Source organism: Oxyura jamaicensis, chromosome 3, assembly GCF_011077185.1.
Source record: "Oxyura jamaicensis isolate SHBP4307 breed ruddy duck chromosome 3, BPBGC_Ojam_1.0, whole genome shotgun sequence".
Taxonomy (NCBI): Eukaryota; Metazoa; Chordata; class Aves; order Anseriformes; family Anatidae; genus Oxyura; species Oxyura jamaicensis.
Window position 1 is genome coordinate 31,035,415 of NC_048895.1, and position 17,395 is coordinate 31,052,809.

At 36.9% G+C, this 17,395-nt stretch overlaps 1 protein-coding gene across 3 annotated transcripts in view; it reads right to left on the minus strand.

The window, feature by feature from the left end:
• The window catches only part of PPM1B (protein phosphatase, Mg2+/Mn2+ dependent 1B), a 56,815-nt gene that overhangs the window by 14,950 nt on the left and 24,470 nt on the right, over positions 1 to 17,395 (minus strand). For 2 of the 3 annotated variants that reach the window (XM_035320578.1, XM_035320577.1), the window contains exons 1-2: positions 6,789 to 7,652; positions 4,654 to 4,771 (exon numbers count right to left, since the gene is read on the minus strand). In XM_035320578.1, coding sequence (XP_035176469.1) covers positions 4,654 to 4,771; positions 6,789 to 7,634 — 964 coding nt within the window. In that variant the 5' untranslated portion in view covers positions 7,635 to 7,652. Of the gene's footprint in view, positions 1 to 4,653; positions 4,772 to 6,788; positions 7,653 to 17,044; positions 17,190 to 17,395 lie in introns of those variants that run through there. The other variant, XM_035320575.1, reaches the window with a different exon arrangement.

A 17,395-nucleotide genomic window follows, 5' to 3' on the forward strand; every position in this document is an offset into this window, starting at 1 on the left:
CAAAACAGCTTTATATAAAGTACATATTCTACATACATAAAAAGCACTATTCAATATACTGTATTAACTGAGCATTCAACTATTAGAACTACCTAAATCTACATTGAAGAAGTGCCCCTATTTATGACTCGAGGTGTTCATTGTTCTTGTTCTTCTTTAAATCTCCATGTCTGATACACCCACAAGTCAGAGCACTGACTTCTGTGCGTAGTTTTCTCTTCCTGTGAGCAAGCAGTGCATCTCAAAAACAAACAATAACAGAAGACAAGCCAGATGAAAACAGGGCAGAAACTAGAACTTGAAAGCAGGAGTAAGAAAAAAGACTGACCTAGCACAACTTGACTGTCCAACATGTTTGCATTACTTTGGGAACTGACCAATTCAGTAACTCAAAACAGAGCAAGTCACTGTCATAATTAACTTAGTCACAAGCCATCAAGTACAGCCTCATAGGTATTTCAGAATACCCTTGAATTTGCAGCTTTGGAACGTAGTTACACACAGACCATCATCATTAAGACCCAAGCTACCAAAAAGTTTTAGTATATAGTTTTAAGAATTCTAATGGAAGAACTTCCTCTTGCTTGTTTATTTTTTGGTAACTCTGAGCAGACCTGATGGAACTACTAGCTTATTATGTGAATGCATAGGATCTTGGCATTCTACTTAGGAATGTATAAAATGACTGAAAAATAACACATGCAAGTGTTAAACTGCTTTTGAGCACAGATATTAAAACAAGCAAAAACAATAAAAGCATGCCTCAAACAATGCATTTTTCTCCAAGCCAAACCTTAAAATGCCTAAACAGAGCAGTGAAAAACCATTTGTCTTAGATGTTTAATGGGATACTCCAGTCAGCTTTAAAACTAAGGTTCACAAGAGAACAAAAACATCCCATGTGGAACAGCGTACATTCATGAAAAAGAAATACCATTGAACGAACTCAAAAATGACATTCCTGCCTTCCGTTTTTTTCCTTACTACTCATACTTTGGACCCTTCTTTCTTACCCCCCCCTTTTATTTTTTAATGAAGGGCATTTCTTCTCACTATGTAAACCTGCTAATAAGACTGCCTTTTTACTTTTAAGCATCTAACCCCTTTCTGAACGATTCTCCCCAGTTGTTTGAAAGGTTTTATTCACGTTTCTCTGTATCAATTCTGACTAGCAGTACTCAAAGCACAAATGTAATGTAGAAATTGCAGTCCAGTAACTTCCTTTCTTTTAAAGATACTGTGTCAAGATGTCAATTTCAAAGAATTTATGAAGTACGAAAAAATTGTTGGAGAGAAGACAGTGGCAACTACTTCAAATTATTCAGTTGTTTCCTTTTTCTGTGGTTCTTGATAGAATTTCCTCAAATATGCTAACACTCATTCCTTGCTAAATACTTGACATTTAAAGGTCTTGCACTCTGGCCAATTCACTGAAGACAGAATGACACAGGGAACTCATGCAGGAAAAATCAAGAATAGCTGAAGCAACAGAAACTCAGTCTTTGAAGCAACTTGTTTCTGTTGAGATCTTAAGCCTAGCAATCATTTCAACTTACCCTTGGAAAGGCTCTGCAACAGTGCAGATTGAAAACTCTACCTTATTTTTGCTGTGTGTAATGTGTTAAATATGATGAAACAGGTTAAATATTTCTGCTCAGAAATTATTTTGATAGGTTAGAACAGTAACTCAATTATGCTACAAATCTAGCATAGATACTAGTAAATAGTGCTTCCTAAGTCATTTTCAGTTAATCCAGTCAATTTGACTATAAAATATTTGACAGCTTTTCTATTAATGCTTTTAACATCCACAAAAGCAATAAAATACACTGTAGTTCTATTTTCCACCTGTTTGCAAATTGAGAGAGAAGTCCCCGAGAAGCTAGGCATACTAACTCATAACCACCATGCGTGAACCTACCTAACGGCTGACAGTGAAGGTAACTGCTCCTGGCTCTCTCCCAGGGCCTATTAACAGCTCACGTCCTCTCCTCAGACTTAGGAAGATAATAGTTATTTATCTTAACTAGTCATCTAGGAAGCCCAGGATGAAAGCCAAGTTCTGAGAAATGTGCCTAGAGCTCGCATGTGAAGTGACCATTAGCTCTCCCTAACCTCAGCAGAAAGGCCGAGTATGCAAGCCATGGCAGTTTAGATCCCATTTAAACAAGATGGGCCCACACCATACACACCACCAGCACATGCAGAGATAACTGTGTCGTGGTCTGAAAGCCTTCTTAGTGTTTTTGTTTGTTTGTTTTTTTTTGTTTGTTTGTTTGTTTTAAATAAAAGGTAAAGTCGGTGTGTAACTGACATAACAGACCTGTCTAGGTTACTGGGACACAAACAGGAAAAAAAAGTAAATCTAAGTACCTCATTTGGTTACATAAGACTAATAAAAACACATCTAAACAAAGAACAAGAGTGCAGCCATTTCACACAGATGAAAAATTAAATATCTCCAGAAAATGTCATTTACAGCATTAAAGTTAGTATCAAAAATCCTCAAACTTAAGGGGCAAAGCTGACAGTTGTCCACAGCAATTAGGTTGCAGTGGCAGGACAGACATTTAAATCATCTGTTGGGTTTTATATTGAATTTGTGTTAAGAAAAATTTAAGAATGGTTAGCTGTAGTTTTTTTTCCCCTTTTTGTTTGTTCTAATACATACACTCAGAAGTTTCCTGATCTCCTCAGATCTACAGTGCAGGCTTACTTCTCATTCATACTTAGTCCTACTTACTTGGATATGAACTACTTTCTAATAAAAGCAGGCCCAATCCTTTAACAACTGTTACAGCATACTGAAAAGCCAGTGGAACTCTGAGATCTTCAAATAAGAGCAACAGCAAAGTAGAAGTGGAATCCATCTCCCATGTGACAGTGCTCAAGTCCTCTATTAGTAATTCCCAAATAGTTTTAAGGAAAAGCAGTATTTTCCTCAATAGATTACAGGATCCACGTTGAGAAAATTTAATAAAGAATACTCAAGCTCAGGCAGTTCATGTCCAGAACTGTGGTTTATGTCATTGAGACCTTGCTACAGTCTCAGGACTGCAGGTGGGAACCAGCAGGAAGACATCTAAGTCCCAGACATCTTGGCATTTAAATTTAAAATGACTTCCACAGAACACTACTGAACGGTCCTGCAGGTGTCAATATTGAATTTTTCTATATGAAAAGAGTACTGTTAGGAAAGCAATGCTGTATATAATGCTGAAACGCTGGTCTCAGCACCGGGCACAAATACATCTAAGGTGCCAGCATGACTCATTGTCCGTCTACAAGAGGAACCAGTTCTTTATGAAGCACAGTTAAACCTGGATATAGTCATCAGAATATGCTAGTCCTGTCCTGAAACAAGTCAATAAAGGGTTTGAACTACCTCAATGTTCTTTCTCAGCCAGTGTGCTCTTCAGTAAACCATCTCCTTCCCTTGAACACTGCTGCTGTGACAGATCCAGCAGATAAATCAATAAGCTGCATCATATGTAAATGCATGACAGTTCTTCAGTGCTCTTCTGATTAGATAACAGAAGTTAAAAGAATGATAACAACAAGGTTTTCAAAACCTCTGAAGACTGTTTCTCTCTAATGACGCTCTTTCACAGTAGCACCGTAGCCACATATGTAACATCAAGACAAACTGTTCCAGGAACAGTTCTTTTCATGCTTGGGTTGATTCTGCAAAAGCCTATGCCTACATACAATCAATATTACCAAAATGCAAACTTTTGATTGCAACAACAAGCTTCAGTCAGTTCTACCAAACTGAGCTGTACCTGGATCACTAAATTAATCAACAAGATTAAAGAGCCGCAGAAGCCACTACATATAGTGTTGTTTTTTTTTTTTTGTCAGACCTTAGAAAAGCCTTACCCTGTGACAAAAAATAAAAAATAAACACAACAATTTGAAAGTCTGCTTCAAAAGTCAGTTTTTCTGACATTAAGAACGTGGCAGAAAAGGAATAAACATACAAGGGCTAGCCTTTCATTCTCGCTTAACTGTTCCTTTAACTGTTTCTGAAAATGTATTCAATCATTTTCAGGAATATAAAGAACTATAAAATCCGTGAATAAATGAAATTGGTTAGTGATTAAGTTCAATCCTCTGTGAAAAACATCTAGAATTGCTTTTATTGCAACTTTTATTCGTGTACACACACACTTGGTAAGCATTCAGAACCAAAAGATGATTTAAGGCTCTTGCATTCCGATGTATTTTGATCGGTTACACTCTGCAAGTTTTCACAAGTTATTTTTCAAGCTGACATTTTAAGACAAACTCACAACTGTATTACACAAAAGCAGCTAACCTTGATAATTAGGAATCCCTTCAAGAAAAACTGATAAAGGTTTTTCTTTTAGTCAAGCTACCACAAAAGAAATGAAGCACGTATCACAAGTATCCCTTTGTAAGCAAAACATTATCACTATTTAACTAGCTGGTGTAAGCCTCTGTAAGGTCAGTAGTTACTTCTGTCTTCAGAAAACAAAATGCAAATATCTAAGGTTTTATTAAGAAAATGCATGTGGCATATGGTTTACAACATTTTTCCTCATCATAAAGTCACAATGGCTTTTGTTGGTTTTGGTTTTATGCTCAACAACGTTATGACAGCATTTTTAATGAAGAAAATGGATTTCTTACCTTCAACCCGTGATTCCAAGTGCTTATCCAACTCTGCATCTTTTTTCACTGCCTCATCTGAGACCTTAGGAGCATTTGAAAAACAAACTAGTACAATACTCATGTTATCACGACTCCCCTATGCAACAAAGAAAAAGAAGAGTTAGGCTCTTTAGATTTCATCTACCTTTTTTCTATTCTTGTTACCACTTGTATTTTTAAAGTATTATATCCTAGACTTACCTGGGAAAAAGAAGCCTTGCAATGAAAGTCTTTGAAACCTCTCTTTCTCAACGAAACTACTCATTTAAATTGATTTTACATTCTTAGTCTAAGCTGAAGTTATTTAAAGCACTTTGTGTCAACTGTTTAAAAATAACATTTCTACATAAAACAACCACTTAAAACAACATTTAAGAAAACAGGCCAGAAATTAGACTGTCATTTAATGTTAACCTTAAGGAAATTAAAAAAAATATTCATGTTGCAAAGTGAAATGCAGAATATTCTAAACTACCAGAATAGCTAGTTTCAGCTACTAATGTATAAGTTTGAGCACATTCACTATGGCTGGTCAACAAAAAGTTCCCGTGTCATACGTCATACACCTTGAGGAAAACAGGTAAATTACAAAATAAGAATTCATTTAGCATGGCCAAACTGACATTACATACTATCCTGTGCTCAGCAGTATCAGCCAATTTTGCAGATAATAATTTTAACGCTAATTCTTCACTCATAAGCTCCAATACCTCTTTCCTCCTCACCTTTCAAAATTACCATCCATAGCCAAATTTTAAAATTACAATTCAAATTTAAAAACAAGGAAATCCAGCAAAAGTGTAATTTGAACTCCTGGTTTAAAATCAAGATTTTTTTTGTCAAGTTCTCTATTTTTGCACTTTCTGACAAATTTTCCAAGTATTTCCAAGTATTCTTGGACTAAGTTTGAAATCTTTAACAAGCGTTATGTAAATAGCTCCTCATCCAGACTAAACCAGAAATTTATGTGCCATTTTTCACTGCACATTGTTTCTCTGTAACCCCAAGCCACGAGGTAGTTCCTATCATTTACTAAAATAACCCATTCTTCAAAGGATATTAGGTAGCAATCCAACATAAGAATAAATTCCTTCAGAATGCAGGACTTGTCCCAAAGCCCCAGTGCAGGACTTGGTCCAAATTCCTTTTTATATCAAGCATATGGAGACACTTAGTATTTTACAATAGATAATACTTCACATCGTGAAGACCTTCTGATCTTGCCACAAACTGCTCAGATCCAGGATCTTACTTTAGAAAACAAACATGAAGTTATGTCTACTGCTTTAGTGAAAGTATACTAGAGTGACAAGTTATTAATGAAGCTGATCGAGTGCTTGCTCAGAAAACCCAGAGCATTTAAACCAATCTTAAAACATTTGACATATGCTGGAATACAACCATATTTCCAAAAAAGTTACTTACCCTTTACTGTTTAATTGTAAGTTCTAAGTTCTAAACCTTCCTCAAAATGGCATGTTCGGTCTATGGCTTCAGCAAGGAACTTTATTTGTAATAGTAGGAGTTACACTTTTGAGGGAATGCTGGAAATGACAAACCTGTGAAGCTTTTGCAGACCAACCTGCAATACCTCCTAATGAACTTTAAGTTTGAGGAGTGCAAGCAAGCTCAGATGCAAAAGTAAGCTTCTTCATCTGAGCTACAACAATTAGCTAAGGACACTACTTCAGATGATAGACAAAAACATACCCTGATATGGAAACAGTAGTACAAGCACAGATATTATGCAAAGGAGAACACCACCACCCAACTCAAAAGAGCAAAAAAGTACAAACCTTGCACAGAATGTACTTTTTTTTAAAAAATAATTCTGTTTTAAAATACATTCATTTTAAAATTTGGAAACAAAATTTAGAGCTGGGATTATATGCAAACATTACACTAAACTTTTATTTTTGCAGCTGCCATCACCTCTCCAAGCACAAAGGATGAGGCTGTACACTCTTCAGCAAAGACACAGTCAAATGGGTACAGAAGTTTGAAGATAGGAGTAGGGAGAACGGGAAGATTAGGCCAGAAACTGCTGTTAACATTGTACCCATCTAAACAGAAGATAGATTTAGAACATCTGCTTGGAAAAAACAGTTACATACCTTATGTAAACAAGTGTCCACTACCCAATTGCACACTTTTTCCAGGTCATCTGATACTTCAAGTCTAGACTTAACAAATTCACAGAGCTCTTCGTTGCTCATTACATCCCAGATTCCATCACAAGCCAAGATGATAAACTCATCTTCTTCTGCCCTTAAAATTTCACAAACCTCTGGCTCTGGAGAAACAAGTTGTTCTGTAGGGCCTTTACCGTCAACACATTTGTAGTCATAGTCCCCCAGAGCTCGAGAAACTGCCAATGAACCATTAACGCGCTGAATCATTACACTGCCTCCTGCATTCTGGATTCGCTCTTTCTCCCTTGGGTTGCAAGGTTTGTGATCCTGTGTTGAAAAACAGACTTGTCCATTCCTATAGAGCACAGCACGTGAATCACCACAATTGATAAAGTATACATGCTCAGGTGAAATCATAACTCCCACTGCTGTTGAGCCACTTCTGTCCATCCCATTTCTGAGGTCTGAGAAATTGCGCATATACTCATCAATTTTCAAAAAGCCAGTTCTGATTCCACTCTTGACATTTTCCACTGAAGGTTCAAGAGCAGATCCAGGTTTTTCTGCCGCCCTGAAGTCTTCATTGTTAGTGATGTGTTCTAGTAAGTGTGTGGAGCAATAATTTGCAACACGAGATCCTGCGTGACCATCATAGACAGCAAAAAAGGACCAGTCCTCTAAGCCGTGAGGAATACCTACAACAGCTGTGTGAGCATCTTCCATTTCCACTCTCCATCCCTGCATACTGCTGAGGCCATAACGCAAGCCATTCCCTGCACCATGAGCATTATGTTTTTCAGTTTTTGGTTTATCCAAAAATGCACCCATGTTTATGCAATATTGAATCTGTAAAACAGAGAAAAAGAATCTTAGTTATAAATCCACCATTCTACCTAAGTTCACTCAGCAATGTCAGTTTTGTTCTCCCTTCCCTTTCTTCTTTACAGAACATATTACAAAGCATGCACGTGTGCAAAAATCAACTGTAAGGTGGAGGGAGGGATAACTAACAAATGACATAAATGAAATTGGAGTTTACTGACCCTTGTCTGCCTTTCAGGTGGTTTGGTTTCTATTGTGTGTGCACACAGGTTGTTTTGTTTGTTTTTGTCTTTAAGACCTACTTCATGAAAATTAAAATGTGCAAGAAGGCTCTCCATATGAAGGTGGAGAAGTTCACATACCTCTGTAACCCAATTTTGTCATTCGCTGTTGGAAAAATAACATCCATATTACTCCTGTTCTCCTTCCATTTTCACTAGGGCAGGAAGAAAAGCTAATACTTTATAAATAAGTACCAACTGACTTGCTAGCTTTGCACATACTGTGCCACTTCTGTAATCTTGTAAGCATGGCAAAATTTACAATAGAGAAATGTAGACCACTCACCAAAGGCAAGTATGATCACAGCACTTCCAAAGAAGCAATAATTCCCATTTTGACCCAAGAAAACTTTTCACAGGATTCTCTTACTATATTACTTACTCCTTTGTAATACATTTCAATTTTTACCACCCCTAAAAGACATTCACATGGTTCTAAGTTCATAGATGCACTGATCTTGATTTTAAAACATATCCAGTTAAAACAGATACGAGCTCTCTACGGGAAGAAAATATTCCACAGAAAGTTAGTTCCTCAACATTTGGAGAAGATGTGCTTCAGAACATGTGAGAAGCATCCTCAGAGAGTAAGCTTGCAGATACAAGTAACCTACACTGAAGCTTCAGAAGACTTCTAACTTCCTCTCCTATACAAGAATAGGTCATCCTATGCAGGCCTGAAAAAACATCTTTCACTTTACAAAATCAGCAAGAAATATTGTCTTTAATCCAGAGATCCTGCAGTACTTTTTTTCCCCCAAAACTCAAAAAACTCCTTATCATGCTAACAATGACTGCCCCATGAAACCCTAAGCGACTGGCTGTAAAAATGATAGCAACTTTCAACCAGCAAAAATCTGAGAGCCTTGACTGATTGCGAGCCTGTCAGTCACTAGTGCTCCCATACACTAGCACCCACCAAACCTGTGGAGTCACGATAAACTGCTTTAAGAGTTTGTTACCATGTCAGAAAGAAAGATTAATTATTCCTTTCCTTTTTCATTCCCCTCCACTAAAAATGTTTTCATCATTCATCGTTCACTCTAACAGGAGAAATGAAATATTACACTCCAAGAGGAAAAGCTCATGGCTAGATTCCTCACCCCACCCTGCCACGGCAAATTCAGAACTTTCAACCAGATAATGCAAACTTCACACTCTGCTCCAGTGGCCTCCATGAAGGATTGAGGATCCCCATTATTCCACAGACCAAGACTTAGCTCACCAGCTATACTTCTCTTGAACTGTATTTCCCACTCATAATGTACATTCAGACACTTCAAATATTGCAGCAACTCCCTATCTGATTTACTTTTTGGTATAATTTACTTCCTCAATTCATGTTTAATGGTCTGTAATTCAAGTGCTACTAACACTGCAGAAGGATGAACATGGTTCTGGTATTTTTTTAATTTAAAAAAAAAAAAAAAAAAAGAGTAAACAGAAAGCACTTGGCTAAATCAAATCAACTGAGAAGCACCAGAATTCTGATGGCTCTTATGCTCAAGTACCATGTTATGTTCTAATTACAAGCCTTGGAGTTATCTCTTCTGAAGATCCTTTAAGAGATGTAGAATAAAACACGATCAATTGGATTCCAAGTTCAGACACATCTGCTAGAGGAAAAGATTTCTTTAGCAATCAGCTAAAGGAAATTGAGGTTTTACATGTACAGTGTAAATTCTAACACCATGAAAATACCCACCTCTAGCTTGGCTCTGAGATACTACCATGATTTTTGATCATTCACTTCTATTAGGGAACTCTATAATTGCAGACCAGTTGATTATCTCTATGTACCAATCTTCTGCTATCAAGAAGTCTGGTATTAGAACACAAGTCTTGTACTTAGTAAATTGCCTTAAGCAGCTGTTAAAAAACAATTGTGTGACACTAAAGAAATAATCCTAAGCATTGTACATGCTCCAAAACGAGCATTTCATGTACAAGGTACAGATCTCCAGCTGCAGCATCTACAATAAACTCAAGTCACAAGAACACACTACAGAGTTGCTGCCAATTTGTTTTTACTCTATATACACATGAAAACAATCCTCAAGCTAGACTTTGTAAAGTAAAACCAGGAGTACCATTCACTTCAACTGAAAATTAGCTGGCACAGCTAATACAAAAAGCAAGAATGACTTCAAACCAGCAGCCAATGTTCTCAAAAGACTTCCCCCAACTCCCCCACCTTCCCAGTCCATTCAATATTATATTATCCAATTTCACAAACAAGAAGCCCCGTTATCTGCATGCTGTCTCTGCAGTCACTACTTACTGGACTCTTAATATCTGGGACAGTAGAGAATGAAGTAAGGAATCATACAACTGTGTAAAGAAGATCAAAACTCATCTAACTACAAAAGCCTATGACCTGACTATTGGCTGTTTTATGCATATACATTTATAATGTATAATAAAGTCAAAAGCATGGGTTCCATGTCTTAGCTGCACCTGCTTCATAAATAGCTTCTGAATGAGTTCTTACAGCTCAGAATTAGTAAAAAACTGGAAGATCATCCCATCTGCAATTATGTTTTTAATATTAAATAAGATATTTAGAATATTACAAATACTGAATAAAGGATGTAGAGACAGACTTACAATCAGTAAGTAAACAGTACGTTTACGTATCAGCTCATGGCAGGTCCTAAAACACCAAATACACAGAAGAAATCTTTCTATTACTGTGTATATTACATAGGTTATACGAGGCAGCAACTGTCTTGAAGATCAGCTGAAAAATTCAAACCATTTTAGTGAGCACAAAAGAAACAGTCACTAAATTCTTTAGGACAGCATATATTCTGCAGATCAGGAACGTAAATCTAGGATTCCCTTCTTGCAATAGCTTTCCCACCTCTGTGAGGGGGAAAAGATCACCTGCTAGTACCAATAGTCACCAACACCTTTTGTAAGGCCTTTGGAAGAATCTCAGCAACATGCTGCTAGAGCACTAATTCTAGCACTCTACTGTCACTCTTCATCTCTACTTTAAAACCAATTGCTAAGCCATTTCCAAGCAAGTTCAATGCTGCAGGTCTCTAACAAAAGCTGATACCCCTTTCTCAGGGAAAAAACCTAACCCAAGACATACCTTTGTGAAGTCCAAATGTGTATTCTTCCCTAACGTTTCCTACCTGATGCAAATTTTACATGATGTCCTTATCGTATATACAGGTAACACAACCAATAGTTCAGGCCTAGGAAACCAAAGTCACCTACACTTCTAAGGTATGGAAATAGAAAGTATAAAGCCAAAAACCACACCTTCTGACACTGAAAAACTTGTGGTCAATCTTCATTTCCCCACAGCTACACACCAAATACTTCTATTTGCATTGTATCAGCCCTAAAATAAACAGTCCTAAATATCAGGTCTGTGAACAACTTTTTCTCTGTTTTCTCTGTTTCTCTGCTTAAAAGAAAAATAACCACACCCTCTGACTTTCTCCAAGATATACCCATAAAATGGAAAAGAGGTCTTGCTCAGCTCCAGAATATCCATGATGAGTTTATTTTCCACTCTATCATAGAGGGGGAATAAGAAGCTACTTTAAAGGAAAAGCATGCTCCTTCCCACATATATTAAACTGGCAGAAATAACACTTACTTGCTAGTTGCCCTGAATGCATACAAAAGTGTAATTAAACAATACAGTCTATACCCACGTTTTTGTAGATACCATAAAATAATTTCCAGATCACTTGAGAGTTCTAATAAAAACTACTATTTGATGGCCAACAGTCTCAACAATAATGGGTCTTTTCATGTAAGGACAACGGGTCAAACATCGATCTTTTGGGCTAAGGTCATAATAATATACTATAAATATACTGTCTCTTCCTCAGAAGGGTTCAATCCCCAGGCCAGCCATTTTTTCTAAGTCAGTGCTGTGGAAAAGAAATAGTGCCAGAGTTTCCTGTTACAATACACATGTAAAATACACTTCTGAAAAAAAAAAAAAAAAAAAAAAAAAAAAAAAAAATTTTTACAAAGAGATAAATGCACTAGATATTAAAAATGCAAGTGACAGATCACAATACCTGTGACAACTTCAAAGCTTAGTGGAAGCACAGGAAGAAGCAGTTTTTCTGGTTTAACTAAAAAGATTTAAACTAGCCTTGTTCAAAAAAAGCTCCTGTCTAGTGTGAAAGAGACACACGCTATACATGAGATGTGTCTGTACAAATGCACATACGCACACTGTAGATTGTTTTGCCATTTGTAACAGTTCAGAGTATCTCTCAATTTACACGAGAAATCTAGCATGACAGAAGATTCAAGTAAATACAAGCCTATACTAAGAAGGTAAATACAGGTTCATTTAAAGAGTGAAATCATCTTTAAAGGTCTCTATTTTTGATCCCAGAAAACTTGGGATCCCTTTTAGTCAACTTACTGACCTTAAAAAATACCGGCACTTCATAAATCTACATTAGGCAAATAGTTACTGAAATTCTGAGCATTAGCTCTACTTGAAGTTTGGCTGGAGCAGCTACCATAAATTTAGTTACTACGACACAATCACAAAGCACTAGCAGAGTTGAACAGCAATTACTGGAATTTAAGAATGTGATCTGAATATTTAACAGTCACTTAAAAATGAAATGCAAAGAAAGTAATTGATCGTTATTTATGTCCACTTACTATGGGGTTTGTTTGTTTTTAGTTTTTTTGTTTTTAAATCACCTGTGGTCAAGGAGCAGGTTGGGAGTCAACATCAGAACTGGTCCCAGTGATAGAGCTGACCAAAGATTCAGTTTGTACTGATATGAAGAAATTGAGTATGAAGATAAACCTCTAATATAGATCTTACTACCAAAAACTTTTCCTCCCACAAGTCCAATAAGCTTTTAAACCAGAAATTTCAAAATGTTGCCAGCTAACCCCCAACGCCAGTCACGAATCATGCCCAGGAACTACAGCTGGAACTCCGAAATGAATTTTTGCATCTTTGTTATGGGGGTAGGAGGCTGGAATAAAAACACAAAAGAAAACCCACACTGCACTGCTCTTAAACCACCAAGTTAAAAATGAGACAAGATTTCAGAATATGCTTCAGCTACTTTTAGCTGGTCTGGAGGTAATCATGGGCAGTCTTTAACACCGTGGATTTAAATCCATTTTCGATGTCTATAGCAATTCCTAAAAAAAAAAATTTGCTCTGCCTCAGCTATTCACCACTACCTTGTGCCAGCAATTTCTTCTCTTTCAGAACTGCTGGCTGAGATGTGTTTGCTGCTGCTCTTCAAATTGTCTCACTGAAGAGGTGCAAAATTGGCTTTAATGTTTCAGAACTTTGTGACTTTGACTGTATTGGATTTAGAAGCCAGTAAATCCAAGACAGCAGTAACCTCCTACAGGGAAGACTGTGGGAGTGAGTAAAAAGGAGCACCAGGAGCTAGTTTAAGACCCATAACCTTTTTAGCTTTATTGTTAACACCAAAAACACGCCTATGCTTGCGGTCCAAGTGGCAGATAAATTTTAAATGGCTTGATACATCAAAAATTTGAGATTCTAAAGGTACTGTGAGGCAGAAAATGCATTTAAGTAATTGGAAATACCCACGGAAGCACTGTGCTTTAGGCTTTGGGGTACATTTAGTGCTAGGTGCTGGGTGTATGTATTTAAGCTACTAACAAAATATCACAATACAGTTAAGGGCAGAAGGTGCCTGAATTCCCTCAATCCCAAATCAAGCACTAGGAGACCAAGAAACTGTTTTCTGAGATTTTAAATAAAATGAACATGAACTGTGAAGCTAAAAAAAAACACACACAAACCTTCATCTGCCCCTTGATTTGACTTTGCCATCAAGTCACAGGGTAAGAAAAGGTGACTAGCTCTAGAAATCACTTTCATAGCATTTGTTAACTCAAAACTAATTTAGATTATGCTCTATCCCATTCAATTTTGTACCTATTGAGAAACGAAGTTTAAAGACTGATATAAAGTAAAGCTACACAAAAAACTGTGCAGGCAGCTTAAAGAACTATCAAATACGCACTCACAGCATATCAAGTGAGTATACCACACAAAGCGACAAATATGTCAAAGTTTGCCTTTTCAGAAGTTCATTTCATATTCTGCTTTCTTGCACCTTATTAAAACATGAATGAAGCCACATAACTGCAGATCTTCAGGACTGGTTTATGTGACAACTGCTTGTCTCTCATGGATAAGTTCCACGCTTTTATGCTGTGGCTTATTTTTCTGGAATGCAGTTTGGTAGGTGCAAAGTGAAAGATTTTATCTCAAACACCCAAGATGAGTGGGTGTCTTGAAACAGGAAACTTGAAAGTGGACTCTGAACCTACCTTTGCAATCACAGCAAATAGTACAAAGCCATCATCGGTGCTCAGGATGACATATTTTACAGTCACCAGGCCTTTATCAGTACATGCAGCATCACCCTTACATAAACTGCAGAGGTCAAATTCATAAAGTTTTGTGGTCAGACGCAAACTCAAAGTATGCAGTGTTCTCCCTAGTTAGCTACACATAATTCTGTGATTGCCCTCAGTTCGTATTGGCATCTCAACTAGGGACTTACCAAAGAAAAGGAATGCAGATTAGATGTCATTCTCAGTAAAGAAATGCTCTAGAGTAGTAAATTTATTCATTTAATGTCACTCATCTTAGTTTTCTAGGTAACAAGTTCAGATTTTCTTTACCAAGATTTCCTTCAAACATTATGAAGTCTGGGAAACTTAATCCCCCCGCCAGTTTTATTTGAGCTAGAAGATTAACCATAGAAAAAGTGACATGTAAGACACAAACACCCAGGCTGGTTCACCTAGTACAACAACATCAGGTCCAGACAGTGCAAAACAAACATACTGTTGTTTCTATGCCTCCAGGGGAACAGTGAAGGCTCAAGCGTCTAAAAGCCAAGCTACCTCTGTGCAAAACAGTATTCGCCTCCTTGTGACATCTTGAAGTAAGAGTTTGGTGCACAGGCACCTAAGTGAAATGGGTCTGCTTGGTTCAGATATTACCAAGTCAAGCTCATCAGCTCTGAAGTCACATCTCGTCCTTAAGTCGACCTCTGCAACAAGGTGTGGCTTTATTATACCACCCAGTGGACTGCACTGTACTTGTTTTTTTTCCTACTGACCATACTATGGTAAATTCACTATGAAGATTTATATATCACAATATTAACTGAAATTCCTTCTGCTTGCCTCTATCAGCTCACACTTCCTGTGGCCAATAATCACGTTCTCCCTTCTTTACTGCACTAGTAAAACCAGAGGTACGTGCATAGCATTTGGATATTACAAAGCATTGACTTAGTATAAAAATGATACTTCCCTAAATAAAGTTTATAGTTACTTCTATGTAGAATCCTTTCTTCCCCTAAATTCAGTAGAAGACCAGCTGTTTTACGTGTTAAAATTACTTTGTACCTTCTCAAGCTACCACCAAACTGGTTTTATTAAAGAAATAGCATGTAAAATTTGGAAGAAAGAGCCACTATTTAGCCAATACATAATGGGTATCAAAATTGAAGCATTTATTTTACTCATTAGCACAAAGCAGTAAGTCATGAAAAATGAATTCTTCCTTATCCTAAATTTATGCATTTAAAACAACGTCTCTCATCTTTTTTAACATTTGTTCAATTGGACACATTTTTGTGAGAATAAGGCAGAAATGAATGCTTAATTCATACCATCAATTAATTGTTCCCAACTAGCTCTGAAAGACTAGAATAATTGTTCAGCAGCAGATCTGCAGAACCACACTAAACCCTTTATTTACTTAAGTGAGGGGTGACTTGTTGATTCACACACACAAATCGGAGGAAAACACAAGGGCTGGGCCAAATGAATGTTAAAAGTCCATTCCAGCAAAAAAATAGTCCATGACACTATAAGAAGTTGTGCGTTTTTTTCAACCTGTTACATCACTGCAATATAAGTATAAACATTGAATCAATACAATTTAAAAAAACAAAAACAAAAACAACTGCATCTGAAAAGTAAGCCAACCAAAAACCACCAAAACAAAACATTTGAACCTTTCTTTCATTATAGCAGCAGAACAATCAATGCCACCTTCCTGGCACAAACTTGTCATTGACCTATGCATCAGAGTAAGACGTATGAGACTGCTCGATATCAACATCCCAGACTCTGGTCCTGCCACTCTTGACAAGTACAGCCTAAGGCAAACAACTAAGGCAAGCAACTCATCCTGTCAAAGACACCAAAGGGTGAAATCAAGACTAAAAGGCTTTAACTTCATCACAATTCTGCAGATTCAGCATATGCAATACAGCAATTTGACGGATAGTCTTCAAAACACACACTCCCTGTTTAAAAACAGAAGTTCATCATTCAGAAAAACAAAACATGCAGGTTCTGTGACAGATTTGTGTTGTTTTCTGTGCTTTATTAAAACTGCTTTTAGCATTTATCATGTTCTAAAAAGAGTAAAAGAATAGATTTTTAGTTCCCCACACACAGGTTGAGCAGATAGTGATAGAGAAGTGGGACAAGAGTTATCAGCACCACCTCACAGCCTGTCAGATAAAGTTAGGACAGAAAACCAGCAGCCAAAACATTTTCACTGACCTGGAAGAAGACCTTTCCCCTTGAAAAGGTCATTCTAGAGTTGAAGTGGACTTGTAACAACAATTTAGAGATTTTCTGTAACTGATTATAAAGGGTAACTTAAGTAGTACTGCTGCTATTAGCTTGTTTAAGGAAGTACAAACCTCGAGGGGAAGAAAAGCCACATGCAGACAGTAAGCTGATTTCAGCTCATGGTGGCAAAACACTTCACGACTGACTGACACTATACCATCTTTTGTGTGAGAAAACAGCTTCCTCAAAATCTGGGTCAGCATGCATTTGGGTGTTGAAAAATTACATTTTTTCCATTTATTAACAGTGCTTTGTACTGTAGCAAAGAGAAGCTATACTTTGTTATATTTTCTCCCTCCCTATTTAAACAAGATTAAGCAAAATTCAAATGTAATTAAGGAAGAAAAAACATCCTTTTACCCAATCTGTTCTCAAATTTATGGTTAAAGACTTAGTCAATTACAAATTGCAAACTAAAACACATTTGAAGTGATTATGCCTTCCCATAAATTTCTAAGAGGCAGAATTAGTTCTTACCTGTAATCACAACCTTGTCAAGGTTCTAGTTCAGTGCTGAGAGAATTAGTTTACATTCCTGCTGCCAAGAAGCACATAACAGAATGACTTGCAAAACCTTGAGATAACAGTACAGGACACAACATCTGCTTTATTTTGGTATTTCCTAGAAAGAAACAAAGAAAGCAGTTAGCTACTCCAGATGGCATACAACAGATTTGTACATGAATTTAAGAAAATTCTTTATTCACAAAAAACACAAGTGCATGAACTAAAGCTATGTCTGGACATCTAAAACCTTTCAATATACTCTCTAAACAGCATATTAAAGATGCATGCTAAGAAAAACAAAAGATTTTTTTCTAGTTTCCT